General features: G+C 42.9%; 2 protein-coding genes across 4 annotated transcripts; one reads left to right on the forward strand and one right to left on the reverse strand.

Annotated features, from left to right (window-relative positions):
* Positions 1-415: 415 nt before the first annotated feature.
* On the forward strand, positions 416-16,999 carry tmod4 (tropomodulin 4 (muscle)). Its single transcript, XM_041045128.1, has 10 exons — positions 416-569; positions 6,190-6,366; positions 7,510-7,666; positions 8,528-8,647; positions 11,855-11,947; positions 12,223-12,353; positions 12,621-12,728; positions 13,022-13,165; positions 13,388-13,532; positions 13,776-16,999. Exons 2-10 carry the CDS (start codon positions 6,265-6,267, stop codon positions 13,796-13,798), a joined length of 1,023 nt encoding a protein of 340 aa, XP_040901062.1. The 5' UTR covers positions 416-569; positions 6,190-6,264; the 3' UTR covers positions 13,799-16,999.
* scnm1 (sodium channel modifier 1) lies at positions 16,518-18,672 on the reverse strand. 3 transcript variants are annotated; one of them, XM_041045130.1, is made up of 8 exons: positions 18,543-18,672; positions 18,300-18,370; positions 18,105-18,193; positions 17,855-17,949; positions 17,298-17,398; positions 17,054-17,202; positions 16,825-16,945; positions 16,518-16,659 (listed from the first exon to the last, which is right to left on the reverse strand). In XM_041045130.1, the coding sequence occupies exons 1-8, from the start codon at positions 18,591-18,593 to the stop codon at positions 16,548-16,550; spliced, it is 789 nt and encodes a 262-aa protein (XP_040901064.1). In that variant the 5' UTR covers positions 18,594-18,672; the 3' UTR covers positions 16,518-16,547. The 3 variants fall into 3 exon arrangements, with proteins under 3 accessions (XP_040901064.1, XP_040901063.1, XP_040901065.1); XM_041045129.1 differs by having other exon boundaries at positions 16,825-17,202; XM_041045131.1 differs by lacking the exon at positions 18,543-18,672 and having other exon boundaries at positions 16,825-17,202; positions 18,281-18,370.
* Positions 18,673-18,734: the final 62 nt, after the last annotated feature.

Genomic DNA, 18,734 nt, shown 5'->3' on the forward strand with positions numbered 1-18,734 from the left:
ATCAAGATACAAATTCAATATTTCTGTCTATCTGTAAAATGTCTTCGTTATTTCCTCCACTGTCCATTAAAGAGTAAAATTAACAACATTAACAAAAGAGGTGCAGAGTTTTTCAGGATCATCAAGTGCAGCTCAAGTCAAACCACTAGATGTCAGCCCTTCTCTTTCTGTCCGATTTCATTCAGTTTTAATTGAATGACTGATGAGCACATGAGTTCATGCCCCACTTCCCTCTCTCTCTCTCTCTCTCTCTCTCTCTCTCTCTCTCTCTCTCTCTCTCTCTCTCTCTCTCTTACATGGCTCTCTATACCTCCCCCACCCCCCCTCACACAGCCAAAATAATAAAATGCTGACTTCTCAAAGTGCTGTCAGTATTCCTGTCTCAGCATAGCAGCCCTGAAGCCTGACACAAGAAAGAAGAGAGAGAGAGAGAGAGAGGAGTGAGAGGGGAGGGGGGGCTGAGAGAGTGACAGAAAGGAGGGTGGGGGGGGGGGGAAAGAGAAAAAACTTTCTGTGGTTTCTAAGTTCTCTGCCTTGCCGAGGGGCTTCAGCACTGCGCCTCTGAGAAGGTAGGTGTGAGGCTGCTTCCTTCTGTCTCTGTTGTTCTGTGTGTGTGTGTGTGTGTGTGTGTGTGTGTGTGTGTGTGTGTGTGTGTGTGTGTTTTGGATGGGGGGGTCCTTCTGGCATGTTGGGGCGATCCCAACTTTAATCTTTCCTTCTGGGTTGCCTGTTTGGAGTCGAGGGGGGGCTCCATGTTAAAGCGTCTTCTGTGAATGTGAGATCCTGAGGTTGTGGAATCAGATGTTTCTGTGCAGATGTTTGGTGACTTACTGCTCTGCTGGATTTGATTTTGTTTAATTTTGATGAGTTTCCAGGCTGAAACTCTCATCGGGAGCAGGTTTGTGGGAGGCTTCTGCAGAGGGTCAGCTGAAATCTGAAATACGGACTCTCACATGAAGCGATCATTGTGGCACGTGCAGGGGTCAAGCCTTCTAATTGCTGTCCATCGGTGTGCAGCTTATTCGTCACAGGGGATTTGGAGATGTTGTCTCCGGTCGCTGTACAGTTTGGAAACCAGGGCTAAGTCGGCTCCCCCCCTCCAGCTAGGATCCTTGACATTTGCGTACCTGTCACTGGATCAGATTGTCTTTTGGGGCCTCATGGCTGAATTGTCATGGAAGATAAAGTGGGGGCCTTGTTTTAAATGTGGACCTTACTGCAAATTTAGCTCAGCTGTCAGGAAGAGTTGTTGTGGTCTGTGTGTGTGTGTGTGTGTGTGTGTGTGTGTTGAAAAACACTTCCACTTGTTGCCTCTTTGTGATAATCTGCATCAGTGGCCTGCAGCAGTTGCAACATGGCACTGTTTTAGTAGAAAAGAAAGAAAGAAACCTGGCTGCCGTTTTCAAAATGGTGCTCCAATACAGTCTCAAGGAGAAACCCAAGCCGTGCTGGATTCATACGGCTGGAAGTAGCTGACCTGTGAAGCTAAAATTAAGCTGAGGACTGATTTGGAATGTTGCACTTGGGCGGTAAGACGTGGAGAAGACGACCCGCGGATGGTGACAAATCTCCTGAGCTGTCTGTGGCAGAGTGGAAACCTGCTGCCTGGTCAGTTAAAAGTCCTCTCTTACTCTGCTACTGTTACAGGGAAAAAAAAGCTGTAAAACCAAGAGAAATGACTTCAGAGTTTATTTTCTGTCCCAGTAAAAACAAACACTCGGGCACAAAAGTGGAGTGTAAATCATTGTAGAGCGTTTATGAGAGTATAACCTTTGTCACTGTGAAATCTAAACCCTTGTAATGGTCTTTGACTTATAAAACACACAGTAACTCCTGTGCTGCTTGTCTCAGTGCAGCACTTCTGACATGGAGTTACTGGAGCTCCTTCCCATTAAGGACAATAAGAAATTGTTGCAGTATATCATGGTTTTACTGCGTCTATCTACAAATTAATTTGCTTTTTCTCTGCTGTGCAATCAAGAAGCTCCAGTTAGTGTGTTCTTCAGATGACTCCATAAACATTTACTAAATCCGACTGAAACACAAGCCATGAAATCTCTGGATAGTCTGAGACCACTGTGACCCAAGAGTTCATGCACATGCTCGAAGAAGCTCAGCAGATGGTTGGAGATGGAAGGGTCAGAATAATCAGCACAGCTGAGACAGTTGCCTTTCCCGTCAGATCAAAAACATTTGCTCCTCGTGATTTCTGTCATGTTAGATGTAATTTGTGATGATTGAGCCCAGCTCCTCCTCACACAGATAATGTACAGTCACATTACGCCTCCCGCCCTGTTTCCCATGCATCTGTTTTGAAGCCTGCATGACGGACAAATTCAAGCATGTGTTTCCTGTTTTGGTGTGATCTCCGCCCGGTTCCAGCGGACTCGCAGGTCAGGGTTCACCTTTGTTCAACTTTGACCAAAGCAATGTGCTTAGTCAGCCGACAGTGATGCTGAATGTTTACAGTTTGGGATCAGTCTTTAACTCCTGCAAACATAACGCACACAGGTGTGTTCAGCGGCTCAGGTTGAATGTCTGTGGCTGAATTCCAGTTCACACTCTGGTCATGCTTTAGCCAGCAGTAAATTGAGATTTCAGATGCTTAGTCATTAATTAATCATGGTCATTTTGCATCATCATCACTGGCAGGCGAAACTGGCCAAACTTTTAGTTCCAGCTTTGTTTTGGTTTGTTTGAAAGGGTTCAGATTCAGCTGATCTGGTATTAACTGGATTTAATACACACTTGAGATTTTATTAAACACTACCTCACTTATGAGTAAAAAATAAAGTGTCAAAGACCGAGATCAACAAGTGGCTCAGGGTTAATTTTATTTGTCTAACCTTTTGGAAAACAACATTTCTAACGGCCATGTTCACACTGGAGGCCGTCATTTTCTTCTTTTTTTAAAAATAGTTCCAGATATGAATTTTAGTTCATACAAAACTCCAGCTCACTTCCGACTAAAATATGAGTCTCTCCTGGATTCAGTATTAATTTTCCAAACTTTTATTTTAGTTACAGAATGATCCCTCGGGTTTTCTATTAATTTCGGCTTCTAATTAAACCTAAATTAGTTTGGTTCTCGGTTCCCTCTTGTGCCTCTTTGTCCTACATTAGTTGTAATTATGGTGTTTGTCTCAGGAGAACGTTAAAAACACTCACTCACTGCTGGGGTACTGATGAGAAATTCTGTTGCGACTTGCTAAGAAGAAATCACAAGGAGGTAACATGTCTCTGGATGTGATTTCGTGTAACTTGTTCCAGGTCAGAAGTCCAAAAAAAAAAAAAAGAAAACATTAGACCTGTGTCACATACGATGGAGAAATCAGACCTGGCTGAAGTTTGAACATAGTCAAAATGCTATAGAGACAATATACGGTAACTGTCTTTAATCCAGTCCCAATAAAATGTAGTCATACAATTATGACCAGGCTCAGCTCATGTCATGACTCCCATAAAGACAGCAGCTGCAGGTGCAAGAGATGATTGAGATTTAAACTGGAAAAAGAAATGCCTGGAGCCAGCTGGCAGCAGCAGGTGACACCACTCTGTTCCACTCCCAGTTTGTTGTGGTTCACGTAGAAACCCTGTTGGGACTGCTGGGGGGCAGATTCACATTCACAAACGTCCAGTTGGTTTCCAGTGTGGTCGGAGGCTTCCTGGAACGTGGAACGTGCCAAATTAAATGTCAAAACAAATGAAAACACAATGATGGCGCTGGATGTTTCTGTTTTCTGTTTTCCAAATGTTCCGTCAGCACTGTAAAGTATTGATCTAATCTGAAACTGTAGGTATCTGTAAAATACTAGAGGAGGAAATGTAATGTCAGAAGACTCCACAAACCAAAGTCAGTATGATCTCTCTCTAACACTGTATGATGATCGTCAGTTCCTTAACTGGCAGGCTGCTGGTACGCAGTTGTCTGAGTCCTCACTCTTAGCTCAAGTGTCAGAAAACAGCCACGTATTTAACTCAACAATAAGCGCGGCTCAAAGGCTTCGCCGCACGCGAATCACATGAGCCATGTTTGGAGGGAGCCCTGGGTCACATTCACTTCTTAAGTCACAGACAGGGGAAACTACGGGGGAAACTATTTAAATGAAACTTCAAATGTTCTGTCTGATATAGTTTTAATTATTGCTTCTTTTTTTCATTCCAACAAATGTGAGCTTTAGATTTAGAAACATCCTTAAAATGAAATGAGAGAGAGAATCTTTGTGATTTATGAAAACCAGGCATTTGAACAGTGAGAATGTTCACTGTTTCAAACCAGAAACTCCTGAAAGTTTTTGTTAAAAATAAAAATATACCATTTATACTATCATACCATCATTTAATTTTGTATGGTAGTTTCATAATGAAGAGGGGAGTGTAAATCAACCTCTCAAGATTTAAAGTCTGATTTTTAGCCTGAGGCTGATAAAGGCTGGTAAAACCTTTTATCCCTGATAAAAAGTGAGTTTAGGTAGATTTATCCTCCACCTGGTTTCTCTGAGCTGCAGCCTCCTTCCCCTCATCCTTTAAATCTCCTCCATCTTCCTCCACACTCAGCGGTGTGATCCGGTGTTTGTGTCACTGGCTTTACGCATTAGAGCCACGCAGCTTCAATGAGCAGCAGCAGCTCCTGTGTCCTGTGTGTGTGTGTGTGTGTGTGTGTGTGTGTGTAGCTGTCTGGTTTGTGCATGCAGGTGCACACAGTCACAAGAAGTGTGTATTCTGAGTTTGTGTATGAATGTGTACATACGTGTGTGTGTGTCTGCTCAGACACAGACTGTGTCCTTGACTCTGTACTTATACCAGGGATACCACAAACACACACAGTTACAAGACACAAACAAACAAACCCATGCACTGACTGGAAAACATTCAGTTCTGTATTGAAGTGCAGTAGAATTTAACTGACACCGGCAGAAATGTTAACGTGTATCTGCCAGAGAGCAGACAGGTTGATGGTAAATACCAGCAACTCGTCACAGACGTTATCAGTTATCAGATTTGCTCCCTGAGCATAAACATGGTCGTACACTGAAGCAGAAAGCTGCCTGCTGTGAAATGCTTGAACTCGTGTTGCCATCACAGATGCCTGCTGACATAGAAGCAGAGCGGCTGGATGAAACCACGTTCTGTGACCTGGACTGTGATGGGTTTTCTTCTGTGGCCAAGTTGGGATGAAATTTGGACTGAAAATGAAAACATTGCACCTCACAAACCTGATATCTGCATTACTCATACTTTGACCCAGAGGTGTACGTACAGTATGTGATCGTTGTGGTATTTCCTCGTCTCAGGGCTCTGCTGTGTCGTTTGAACTTGCTGCTCTTTGCTGTATTAGAGAGTAAGTTGTGTTTGTCATTATGTGTGTGTGTCCAGCTTTTCACCGGGTGCAGATATGGTTTGGGTGGGTCCACTACTGTATGAACAAATGTCTGTCAATGATAAGTCAGAGATTGCACTTTCCACCCCTCTCCTCTCTACGTTCTGCTATTCTTAGTGTGGTGAGCTCAGGGTTTAGAGTTACAGAGACTTTGCTCACGCTCTATTTTTCGCTTTCTTCGCTTCTCTGCCTCCTCGCCTTCCTAACTGCAGGGCATCAGCGGTGGCGGCTGTTCACCTCTCGTGTGTTTTGAGGAGAAAATGAAGCTTATGTAAGAATGTGACCTGGAGGCTGCAGCAGCATATTTATACAGACTCTGCCCTCCTGAGAACTGCACATTTATTTTTGGAAATGCATCTATTATTATCATCGTCACATTATTGAAGCGCTCTGGATAGGGCAGCCGATAAGCTGAATGAAGATCATGAAATTGTTTGGCAAGGTCAGCGATTCACAAAATGTGGGGCAGGGGACCCCTGTGCGGTACTTGACAGGGCTCCTGGACTGGATTGTATGAACCAAAACAGAATTTTCAATACAACTGAAATTGATTAAATACTCACATGATATGAAATGAAACGGTATGAGACTGTAAAATACATTGCAATAAAATGTTTCAGCTGAAGTTAAGTCAGCTTTATTTACACTAAACCTTGTGGTAAGGGCAGAAACAGAGGTTGGGGTGCAGATCCCACCGTACTGAATGAGCAGGGATATTTTGGACACAACACCAAGGCCACAGGACACTATAAAAAAACTAAATGTGACCCCCCCTCTCCTCTCTCTCCCCCTCCTCTCCTCTCTCGTAGTGCCCTCTCACCCAGGGGTGTGTAGCGGTGTGTATGAGTGAGTGTGTGTGCGTGTGAGCCGGAGCCTCAGGAGCCATGTCGGACCCCAGGGACATCGACGAGGATGCCATCCTCAGGGGCCTCAGTGCTGAGGAGTTGGATCAGCTGGAGTATGAGCTGCAGGAGATGGACCCCGAGGTAGGAGGAGGACTCAGTTTGTCTTAAGTTCGCCAGGCGGTCGGCTTCTGATCACTTTCTCCAGCACCAAAGGAGCTTGATGGTCAGATCTGGTGCCAAAAGTCCACAAGTCCTGCAGGCTTTTGTTCCCCCAGGTGGCCAGTCAGTGTGTTTTTGTACACACAAAACACACTGTACAAAAACCTGCGGGGTATAGGACATCAAAGAGATGAGAGGTGTGTTTGGTCCTGCTTAAACACAAAGTGTCCCGATGTGTCATGATGTCCACCAGCAGCCCTCACAACCATTAAGAGGAAAATTGGCCATTAAACACTTTCCCTAATTTAAAATAATAAAAGAAAATAATAAATAAAAATAATAAAAGAAAGTGCTTCAGTTTTTTTTTCCTTCAGTGTCTACACAGTTTGTAGAGTACACACTGAAGATGAAATTCAAACAGGTGAATGACCTTTGTTTTTCTTTCACAGCATCGAGTCGACCATTTCCTTCTCAGTTTTGATTGTAAATGTAAAAATTAGCTTCGGTTTGTAGCCACGGTTCCTTCCCGTACTGCACCAACAGTGTGCAGCTTTCACAGCGTCATGCTGCTCTGCACTGGGGAGCACACCTCATGGTGTGGGCAAGCCTTTCATGCCCTTGCTGGAGGGAAGGAAAATTATGGAAATCAGGGAGGATGTTATTGCTACGGCTGGACCGGCTGGTTGGAGTAAAGATTTATAGACTCTGGCCTCCTGTGCACATGATCATCCATCATCATGTTCAGAAACTGGTGATACATAAAAAATGATGTAATGCATGAATGTGGATTAATTTTTCAGCTGTACATTATATGGCGTCGTAAAATGAAATACCACAGATACAGTTTGCAAATGACCTTTGTACAAAGCCATGATTGGATGTATCCCATTTGCAGAGCCATAAAAAGCCAGTTCAGAGTTTTATTCAACACGTGGGGCTTTGTTGGTCTAAGAAAAATTCAAACTCATGTCATTTATTCCCAAAGAAATTGGAAAATAAAACAGTTGTCACTTTGCTCTTCTACTCTACTCCAACTTTATCCATCCAGGCACACAAGCAACGACCCCACTCTCTCTGTTCTCTTAATGCTACATCAACATAACCTTTGACCTCCTGTTCTTCCAGAATGCCATGCTGCCAGCTGGCCTCCGGCAGCGTGACCAGACAAAGAAGAGCCCAACGGGTCCATTTGACCGTGACGCCCTGCTGCAGCACCTGGAGAAGCAGGCCCTGGAGCACCAGGACAGGGAGGACCTGGTGCCCTTCACCGGGGAGAAGAAAGGTGGGGGAGCCAGTGCTCCGTCCGAGGAACTCGGCCAGATACAGATAGTTTAATGCTGCATTCAGTCTTGAACCAGATTTTTATGAACAATACAGAAAAAAAATGGAAGTTAAATTGCTAATTTATGAACGGAGCTGGCGCCACATAGATCATGTATTTTCTTTGAATTAAGCTAAACAAAAGCAATATAATGTCAAGTTTTCAATATCCTGTCATGTCATCAGATTTAATCACAGTGCAACCAGATGCCGAGGTTTCATCACAGAATTTCCGTGGGCCTATGTACTGGATATATAAAGAAATGGTTGAGTAGGCCTTCAGTCTCCGTAGACTTTTTGGCTTCCCCCTCAGACAGCTGTACAGTATTGTACTTTGTGATGCACCAGTGCACAGCAGCTCAGACTCTCACTTTCAGGTCTGTGTGGGATTTTTGCAGCTCACTGAGTTTCAGGGCCATTTTCATCATAGTCCCAGAGGCAGAGATGTCCAGACCAGCACCGGGAAATGACTTGGCTGAGATCATTTGTGCTGTGGTTCCCGTGCAACACTTCGAATAAATGAAAACCATTAACGCAGTAGTCATTTTCAGATCCATGTCTGGAATTGTGACGATGAATGATCAAAGTACGAAGAAAAAGATGAGAAAGCATAATCTGATCTAATTTACATTCTGAGCCATGTAGACTGCAGAAGATTTGAAAAAAGAAAAATCATTGTGAAATTTGGTTTCCAGACGAATACACTGATTTGATCAAGTGGACAACAGAACCTCTTACACACAGTCTGACTCCATCTCATGTTTCTGTTTGTCTTCTCGTCTTTTTTTCTGTGTTTTCATCGTTTCTTTCTGTCCATCCCCAGGAAAGGCCTTCGTGCCCAAGAAAGCAGCGGAGATCCCCGAGCACGAGCAGGTGATCCTGGAGCCGGAGCTGGAGGAGGCTCTGAAAAACGCCACGGATGCTGAGATGTGTGATATCGCAGGTTAGACAAACAACATTACTGCTACTATTACTATTAACAGAAGTAGTGCCAGCAGTACAGTCTATCCATACGTTCTCCTGTTTGGGTCGGGAGGGCTGGAGTCTGAGTGTCACCAGTCTAACAAACATCCACTATATACATACTGTATATTTCTAAAATTCACAGCAGTACCTCACAGCTTTGTCAGTGATTTCCGCACTGGTGGGGGCGCATGGGGGGGAAATGTGAGAGAAACTAAAGATCCGGAAGCTTTTTTCTACATTAACTGCTGCTTTAAAACAGCAGAATCGAATTGGTCCCTGTGCAAGAATGACACAGAGAACAAGACAGACGAAGAAGGAAAAAGAAAGAAAAGAAAAAGAACAATGATTCTCATCAAGCTCAAACATGAAGTTTAGTCTCAACATAGTAGGAAAAAAATGTTTTCATTTCAATAAATTCTACTTGACTGCTTCTGTTTGTAGTTTCCCCGGTTTTGTTGTGGGTAAATAGAAATGCCGTCACTTTATTAGTCGTGACGTTTTTTCAGCCAAAGGGGGAAGTGACAGAAAACCGGTCTGTTAATCACCGATCTAGATAATCTGAGACAGGAGAAACGATATCATCGTCCTTTATATCCATCCGTGATGGGACAGTGATGCTCCAGCTGTGATGGACACCTGGTTTCACACTTTGATGTGTGTGATGGCAGAGTTTTTTTTCACAGCATGAAAACACGATGCGTTGGTGAGTCAAACGGCGTGACGCGACGTGCCAAAACGCCCGCTGTGAAAAAGGTCTGCTGTGATGTCATCTGTTTGTCCCGACGCTGTTTCCCAGCAGCAGGTGTTTATTAACCCGCTACGACACCGACAGCGTGACCTCAGTGTTTTCATCACAGTGGCTCTGACCCACATAGTTCTATTATACAGACCCAGTTATCTCTCTGCTGCGGCTTCACCGTGTTTTCCCTCAGACAGACGCTCACTAGTCCCAGGCTAACAGACATGGCCAGACATGCAATGGGGTCCAATTCCCCAAACTCAGCAACACAAAAATAAATGAGCCTGGCCCCCAGGCTACCAAAGGAAGGGTGGAGTGGATGTGGGGATGGTGGGGGCAAAGATACTGTATCTCTTTAAAACAGACAAGTGGGAAGTTCCTGTGTTCTGAAACTTAAAATCAGCTGGGTAATGTTAGAGGTCTCATGAGTGACTTTTGGAAATGGTGCTTTATTTAGACATGACCTCAGACAATGTGTAGATCTGACATTTCATCTTTATGCTGCACATGAAGGTCTTAGAGTAGCTGTAACTACAACAATATAAAGGGTAGAAGCTTAAATTAGAGCCGACAAACACGTGTGCTCTTGTGTTTTTTGGTTTTGGAACGTTTACAAAAAGACACCACCCACCAAATATTTTAATCGCAGAGTAATGCTCCACTGAGACAGGCACACCTATCTGGCATATGGAGAAATTAAAAGCTTGACAGGCCTGCATCACCGAGATAATCAATGGCTGAACAGTCGCTGTGTGGGGGACGCGTTTTAAAAATTGGTCAGTCGCTTCACTTTATGTGCATTGTCCCCGATTAATACATAATGAATGAATACATAAAGATTTCTCAACCCGGATCAGGTAATATTATGTTAGTGGATACTTCACTGGATAGCCTTATTGATCCATCTGAAAATCCAACCTTTTATAAAAGCCTCTAAATGTTATGCAGCATGAATGTTACATGGTATTTTAAACAAGATCAAATTGAGTCATAAAACATGTTTCCTCTATTGAGTGTGATGCTCTGAACCCAGTGAACACCCGGCCAAACAGGCAGGCATCCGGAAAGGCCGAGCAGGGGAGCCTGTTTGTCCGGCTCCATCAGCCTGTCAGAGAGAAACCGCCGTTTTAACCCTGGACACAGTCCAACTGAGGATTAAACCTCAGTTAGCCTCTGTCAGTCTTTTGTTTGGGCTTTTTGGCAAACAGACTAAAAGGGGATGAATAGCCTGGCCGACCCGCTCCACGGGCTCAGAGAGAGCGTGGGGCCAACAAGTCACCCTGGAGACTTAATTTTCACATTTTATTTATGATATTAACACGTTGCTATATTGAGCTTCTTAGTTATCTGCAGTCTAGTTTGTGCTGTGAAGCTACTGTGGGTTATTCTCAGGGCCAAACCGGATGATGTGGGGGTGTTTATGGCCAGTAACCCCCCCCCTCCACCCCGAGCAGGCAGCTGTCTCCCTGGCCTCCCTCTCCTCACAAGGCCCTTCCCATGGTTCCCCAAACCGGGTCAGGAGGCTGGTGGGTGGGAAGGTGGGAGGACGAGAGGGGGGTTGCTGTCGCAGCAGTTGGCATATGACACACTTTGGTGCTGGCAGGTTACAAAAAGAACAAGTAAAGAACCGAGAGGGTGCAGGTCTGCCCCCTCCTGGTGAGAAACAATATCAGCAGGGGAACAAGAGGAAATTGTGTTATCGGATTAGTGTTTTTTTTGTTTGTTTGTTTTCCAATACATTGTCACTTAATCTTCAAATCTGATCTGTATATGAAATATAATGCAGTGCTAAAGATTAAACTACAGCAGAATATAATGAAATATGAAAGAGCAGGTGCCACTCTGTAGCTTTTACCACCTTTCTAGGCTCGGTTTGCTTTGGTTTTACAGCCGCGACACAGACTCTTAACTTTCTGTTTTATGACAAATATAGATTGGACGTCCAAGACACTGAGAGTGTTTATAAATTGTGTGTGGTCCTTTAAAACTGACTCAACGTCAACAAGAATAGTCCTGAGAAACTCATAGGTCCACCCCCTCAGCCTGAACCCTGTGTATTGTGTGTGGCATCATTACCAGTGGCTCCCCTGGAAACTGTGAGATTACAAGTTTCCTGCTAAGCTCGGACAACAGTATCTTTATCTCATCACACAGACACACGTAGTGGTGCCACACATGAGATGGGGAAACACCTAACTGTGCCTCTTTCTGAGCCTCTCGGAGCCGGATCCATATCAGAAACATTTTCTTTTCCACTGCAGGAATATACTCACAAACACAGGGGTTAACAAATAAGACGTAAATGCAGGGACACACCAACAACTCAGACTGTAAAAACAAACATGACGAGAGCGCAAGCCAGGGTCTTATTCAGATATCACAGAGATATTTCTACCTTTGCCTCCCTGACGTGTATTGATAGTGATTGTTTTCTTGTACTTGCAGCTATCCTTGGAATGTACACGCTGATGAGCAACAAGCAGTACTACGATGCTCTGGGTACCACAGGAACGATCGCTAACACAGAGGGCATCAACAGTAAGTATGACATCATTTCACAAACAAGTTCCGCTTTTTTTATTGGCAAAGATATTTTAGAAACTAATATTGAAAGTCATAAGAAGACAAGATGAGTTAAAAAGTAAACCGTGAACCAGATTCCTAATCTTGTTTACTTCCTCTTTTTTATCAAATATTTCCTTGTTTCAATCGTTATCTTGTCAGTTTAAGGCTCCATTTCAACAACTGTGTGACTGTAACTCATTTTACTGTGCCGCTCTGTAGCTTCAGCTGTGATGTTGTTTCTCCTTCAGGTGTGGTGAAACCAGATCCCTTCAAAATGTTTCCCGATGAGCCACCCAACCCCACCAACGTGGAGGAAACCCTGGAGAGAATCCACAACAACGACAGCAGCCTGACAGAAGTCAACCTCAACAACATCAAGGTCAGCACAATGGGATGCTACAGTCCAGAGAAAAAAATCTGATGTTAACGGGCCTCAGAGATAAAACGACGTATCGCTTCAGCTTTTTGCATCAGAGTGAACCCACTGAACTTGAGGCTGAATTCCACAATCTCTCTTCAAACCCACATTGTTTTAATTCCTGGTCATTTACAAGCTCTGGGCGTGTGCATCCTACCGTGTGCCATGACAGCACTACACTAGATTTTGACTTCAGAACCAAAGCTCGTCCCTTTATCGTTCCTGCAGGACATTCCCATCCCGACGCTGAAAGAGATCTTTGAGGCGATGAAGGGAAACTCTCACGTGGAGTCTCTGAGCATCGCTGCGACCCGCAGCAACGACCCTGTGGCCTACGTGAGTGTATTGCCCCACGAACACAACGCCGTTAATGTTAAACTGTGATATGATGTGACATCATCCTTTTTGGGACTGGTGTCATTATTATTTTTATGACTGTATAATTTTTGATAGTTTTATCAGATGTATTAAAGTATCATGGGACATAAGTAAAAAATACATGACTTCTTGAATAAAGTCAATCAGTCAATCACTGATGATCCTGCGGTGGTGATGGTACCATCCACCATCTCAGCTTGGTTCCAGCTGAGAACATTTTGTACATGTGTGTGTGTCTGTGTGTGTTTCAGGCATGTGCTGAGATGTTGCAGGAGAACACCAGCTTGCAGAGTCTTAATATTGAATCCAACTTCATTACTTCAGATGGCATGATGGCGATCATCAAAGCGATGGCCAACAACGCCACACTGATGGAGCTCAAGATTGACAACCAGGTCTGAAACATGAAATACCTGTAACCCTGTACGCGGTGGAAGACAAAGTTATAGTTAATACATGTGTTAACAACAACAAATCATCACTTTCATAACCTAAAATGTTAATTTTGACTTTTTCTAACTGTATATTTGATCTTTTAAATGGCTGAAATTCTCAAACCCACACATTAGAGTTAAGAAATCATTGTGAATGATGTGCTTTACCTCTTACTGGTACAGAGGCAGAAGCTGGGAGATTCAGTTGAGATGGAGATTGCCTCCATGTTGGAGAACAACTCCAGCATCCTCAAGTTCGGCTACCACTTCACCCAGCAGGGTCCCCGTGCCAGAGCTGCCATGGCCATCACACGGAACAACGACATGAGTGAGAAACGCTCTGACTTCCTGCTCAGAAAATCTTTTTTAAATGTGCATGTACAGTTCTGTTAAAATGGGAATAAATACTTACGGAATGTTCAGCAAGAATAGACACCTGGTGCCACTTTAAGATTTAAATGTGTGCTAAATACTGGTTTTTGGGGCATTGTAAATATATCTTAAGCAACTCCAACCATCATTTTGTTAATTTCATGTCATATTTTTTTCTTATTTCTTCTCCTCATCACAGTTCGCCAGCAGAGATTAAGATGAAAGCATGAAGGAGAAAACAGACGAACAACCACTTCGGCCCCCTGGAACCTGAAAAGACTGCCAGCGACAGCCTCTCGCCAGCTTTCTCAACGTGGTGCACCAGAGCTGAATGAATCCTCCCAAATCAAGCATGGGTAGCGTGCATCCACTAACGCGACATTCACGTCCAACCATTTCATTTCATTTACCGCGGCCAGCTTTTTGTAGACTGCTGAATTCATCATAAAGGCATGTATAGGTCACAAGCAAAACGTGAGGTGTCGTTTTTTTTTTTTGTGCTTTTTAGTTTGTGCATCGTCAACATCATCCCAAACAAAAGGTTAACTCTTTTCATTCATGAAAACATCTTCAATGTGGTGCTATCTATGGGAAGAAAAGCAATCTGTAAATACTTTAAATAAAAATATATATATTCAAATATTTCCTGTAAATGTTTGGCAAGTTTAATTTTATTGTTTCTACACCTTATTTAGATATGAGTATTTATATTGGACACAGGAATATTATGCTCAAGAAATACAAATGCACATTTAATTATGTGACACCAATAATTCGCACTGATAATGTTGCCACTGCAACATTGCTAGTCTGAATTAGATGAGCAGGGTTTCCGTCCACAAATGAAATATTTACCATCAGACAGAAATTCTGTGGCAAAAACTGGGACGTCGAGTCTGAACAGGTCCATCATTTACAAAATTATACCATGTTAAAAAACTGGATTCTGTATATAGCGAACGATAAACACTAAGTGATGGTAGAATCCCACGTTTGACATATACTGCAGCATTTTACACAGAATCACAGCTCTTTAATCTCTTAAAAGTCTCTTCTGATCCTCTGACTTCCCCCAAGCACCTGAGCTATTTTTACCCCCCAGCCCTGATGGGAAACGTAACCTAGTCCACCGGGCTTGAGTTACCTTGTTCCAAATATAAGACCCAACTTTGAGAGGGTTGCACCCATGTGCACCCGCTGAGATTTATGAACAGAAACAGCTGTTAACCTCTGAGGATTTTGACAGCATTGCTGGGGTCCCTGATGCCCCCCCCCCCCCCTCGGCCATTTCTTTAACCTATTCTTCATTTCTTTAAAGCGCTCTGGCTTAATACCAACTTTGATATTAATACAAAGTAATAAGCAGACTAGCAGACTTCTCAAAGGTCACATTTTTCAAGCCATGTAGACTTCGCTGACATTTGGCACCTTGAAATGATTTAAAGTCGGCGTTTGCCACAATCTATTCTGAGAGTTTCTCTTCCCTTTGAACGTTGTTTTGCAGTAAAACAGAGGTGTATTTTTGGATTGCAATGCTGGATGCCACGCATGCTGTGACAGACGTATTCACCATACTGTGTTCCATTTCTTTCTTTTTTTTTTGGTCAGATTTGCGTCAGGAGGATTGTGTAAGTTGTAACATTGAAAGGGCAAGCATGATATTAAAGGTCATCAGAATTTAAACATCGATAAATTTGTCTTAAAAAAAAAAATCTTACAACATTTTATATTTCATCCTGCCAAGTCTCCATGACGAGCGAGAAAAACCTTACGCATACAGAATATTAAGTGCGTCCCCATGTGGTGGTGACGCCTCAAGCTCCAAAATAATGAAGTGAGCTTTCCACACATATTAGCGTTGTCATCAGAAACTAACCCATGTTAAGTCCCTCTGTCCCCTCCCATTGACCCTGATGGTATTATCCAATTTATACCAACCGTGCTGTGAAGAATGCTAACCAGTGGCTTCTCTGCCCAGATTAGCACCAACGCTGCCTATCTGCTGCTGATTTATAGTAAAGCTGACTGAGGATTAGTCCAACCAGACAGAGGTGACTGGACTCTATTGAAAGGGGTAAAACAGACAACAAAGGGTGATGAAAATAGACTTCGCTTATTCTGTGGGCGATAAGAAATATTCAGCTTCAGCTCTCAGTGCTGCTCTTTAGGTGTCAGTGAACAAAACAAAAAGCTGATACTGGTGAAGTGAATATGGTCCAGTCAGTGTGTAACAGTGTTTGAACTCACGGGAGAGCAACATTGCAGTGACACCTCTCTGTGATGTTTCCTGTTAGGGCAGGATGACGGATCATGGTGGAATGAGGACCTGTTCAGAGAGGGGTCACACCCTAACTGAGAGGTTATTACTGACAGTTCAGGTGCACTTATTTTCAACTTCACCTCGAAAAGAAGTGATTGAATTAATCTGGATGAACTGCTGGGCTTGTTGTCTGACCGCTTGTTTCCTCAAAGGACTTTGCCGCAGAAATGTCTCTGTGCTCTGAGACCTCAGACACTACTTCAGTGTCAGCATAACCAATAGAAAAGATGGTCAAAACTATAAAAACAATCCTCAAGTAGAAATAAACCAGTTTTATTGTCTAACGGTTTGTTAGACAATAAAACTGGTTTATATCTTATTCTGTCAATTATATGTTATGACATACAAAATGTTGAAAGCAACGTTCTTTTTATTAAATAGTGAGTTCTCTCAAAGCTATAAAAGCATAAAGAGTTACAGCTGATGATCACTGGTGAGTAGCAGGTTTCTATTACAACTAAGGAGCGACTCCACAGATTACACAGTCGCTGTAGAATGAACACAAGAAAACCATGTGATTGAGTGAAAGGTGGCTGGTTGGTATGAATCTGTTACATAAAGTCCTTGTACACAGAGCTGCAGCACTGTGGCTTTTGAACATACCACTGTGGTATAAGTTAATCTGTGCTTTTCCCACAGTTCTTAGTTCTCTCAGACACTGGTGGGTAGGCGGGCAAGCGAAGGAGGCTCCTCCTCATCTGAATCAAACTCCACACTCTCGTCTTTAATCCACTGGCCACTCCGGTCCTGTAGCCACCCATCACTATGAAAAAGACAAAGGTGAAATACACTGTAAACTATCAGGTCGGTCCAGTGAAAAATACTGAATATTCTGATACTGAAATACTGAATTCTAGTAGTGAGAATGGTCAACTTCAACCAGTAACACTTAGGCTCAGTTTAAACCAAAAAGAAACCTGTTTTGTACCTTTTCAGTTTGAGGTAGTGCTCCAGCTCTCTCCTCCTCTGGGCTGTCATGGGCTCGGCCTGCTGTGCCCCTGTAAGCTGAGATCCTTTCATGTCTTTTGATTGATGTAACTCTTTATTGGCTACAAAACAAAAAACATCACCACAGTTAAAGCATGATTGGGCCTGGGTTTTCTTTAACACTAAATCTGAAAATAACAAAAAAAAAGATTTCCTGTGACAGGCTTTACCTGTTATGAAGCCACTAGAACTGCCTGGTGGTACACTGTTTGAAACTTCAGATTTCCAACATGCGCTGTGCTGCTCAGGTGGCGTTTTGCTGTAAGCGTTGCCACTGGGATCTGAACTGATGCTCACTGGTCCTTTTTCTGATTTTGTGCTTAAAAATAACAGGTTTGGGTTTAAAGTTGTGTTTCTTTTCTGAGTTTTAAAGTTTATTTGGTAATTTCTATATTAAACAGGCAACTCACTCACCTGGTTTTTCTATGGCAACTGTTGTATGGTACAGTCTTCAATAAAGCGTGATGTGTAAGCTTCCGTGTTTGTGCCAGTAAAGGGGCTGAACTGGAGGGTTCCTAGAGTCACAACAACATAATTTATATGCGATTATATGGACTGTAGACATTTCTCGAATGATACTGGGAGCTCACTCACTAACCATTTCTACCAAATTCTCTTTCAAGTATTGTTTATGTTTTCCACAATAGACAACAACTTTAAATTGGCTGGCAGGATGTCACTTGTCAGGGTCATATGATGGTCACAGGGCTGCTATGTCTTTGGCAGGGGACAACATTATGGACCAACAGTCTCAGTCAAAGACAGACAATGTTTGTTCAGCTCGTGTTGTTGATCTCCAAAAATGAATCATTGACCTTGTGCCTGCTGAACGATCAGGTTGACTTCTATCGGTTGTTCATGAGTTCCACAATATCACTGCACTACTTAATGTATCAAGGGATTCTGAAATATTTGCTTACTCGTCTTTATTACAATCTGTCAGAGCAAACACACCTGTTACATTTACCAACCTGTCTCTTATCTTCAGCCTGGACGTAGGTTTCATGTTGCCGTTTTGTTATTTCATTCTTCAGCTGTGCTTTCTTGCAATAGAAAGCTTTTAATCCTGTGGAGATAGAACACAGAAAAAGAACTATGTTTATGTTCCAAGCCTTCTGGGTTTGAGATAATATAGACTATCAGATCTGTCACTCACTGCAAACCATAGAATTCATACCATTCATTTACAGACAGCAACATAGATATACTTAAATCTCTTACCTTCTAGATGCCTTTTCCCCTTCCTGTGGACTGTCAGCATATCAACTGTGTCAAACACAGGCCGGTAGGAGCACACAAGGCAAGTGTATCTACAGAAACCATGGGATGAATTTCAGCTTCATGTCATCGGTTATTATGTCTTCACAGCCTTTAACTACTTCAAGTTACAAACACACCAGCATTTTTTAGTTTCACCTTCCATTTTTCATAAGCGCTGCTTCATCTTCTGGAATAAAATTAGACAGAAGATCTGCCACACGCCGTTTCTGAAACACAAGACAATAACGTTGGCCGGCAGTTAATTCAGGTTTTAATTTGTCGACAGTTTTACACGGGCAACATTACAGTTTGCTGTTAGCTAGCAGGAAGCTAAGGACAACAACACGTACAATCTCAGCTGAAGTTTCTTGTAGAAAAGCTAAACAAATAAACTGATACCTTCAGGATGTTAAGCTGACTCTTGTCGTCGCCTTCCCTTTTAAAAGACATAATTATTATGTTTGATAATCTGAAAACAGGTGTTAGTGAAAGGTTTAGCAGCAAGCTAGCGACTTCACGATAACCGCAAGCTAAGTCAAGGTAGCAATGTTGAGTTTGTGGTCCAATGGGTAAATGGGAAATCACAATTAC

This window comes from Toxotes jaculatrix, chromosome 8 (assembly GCF_017976425.1).
Source record: "Toxotes jaculatrix isolate fToxJac2 chromosome 8, fToxJac2.pri, whole genome shotgun sequence".
In the NCBI taxonomy this organism is placed as follows: domain Eukaryota; kingdom Metazoa; phylum Chordata; class Actinopteri; family Toxotidae; genus Toxotes; species Toxotes jaculatrix.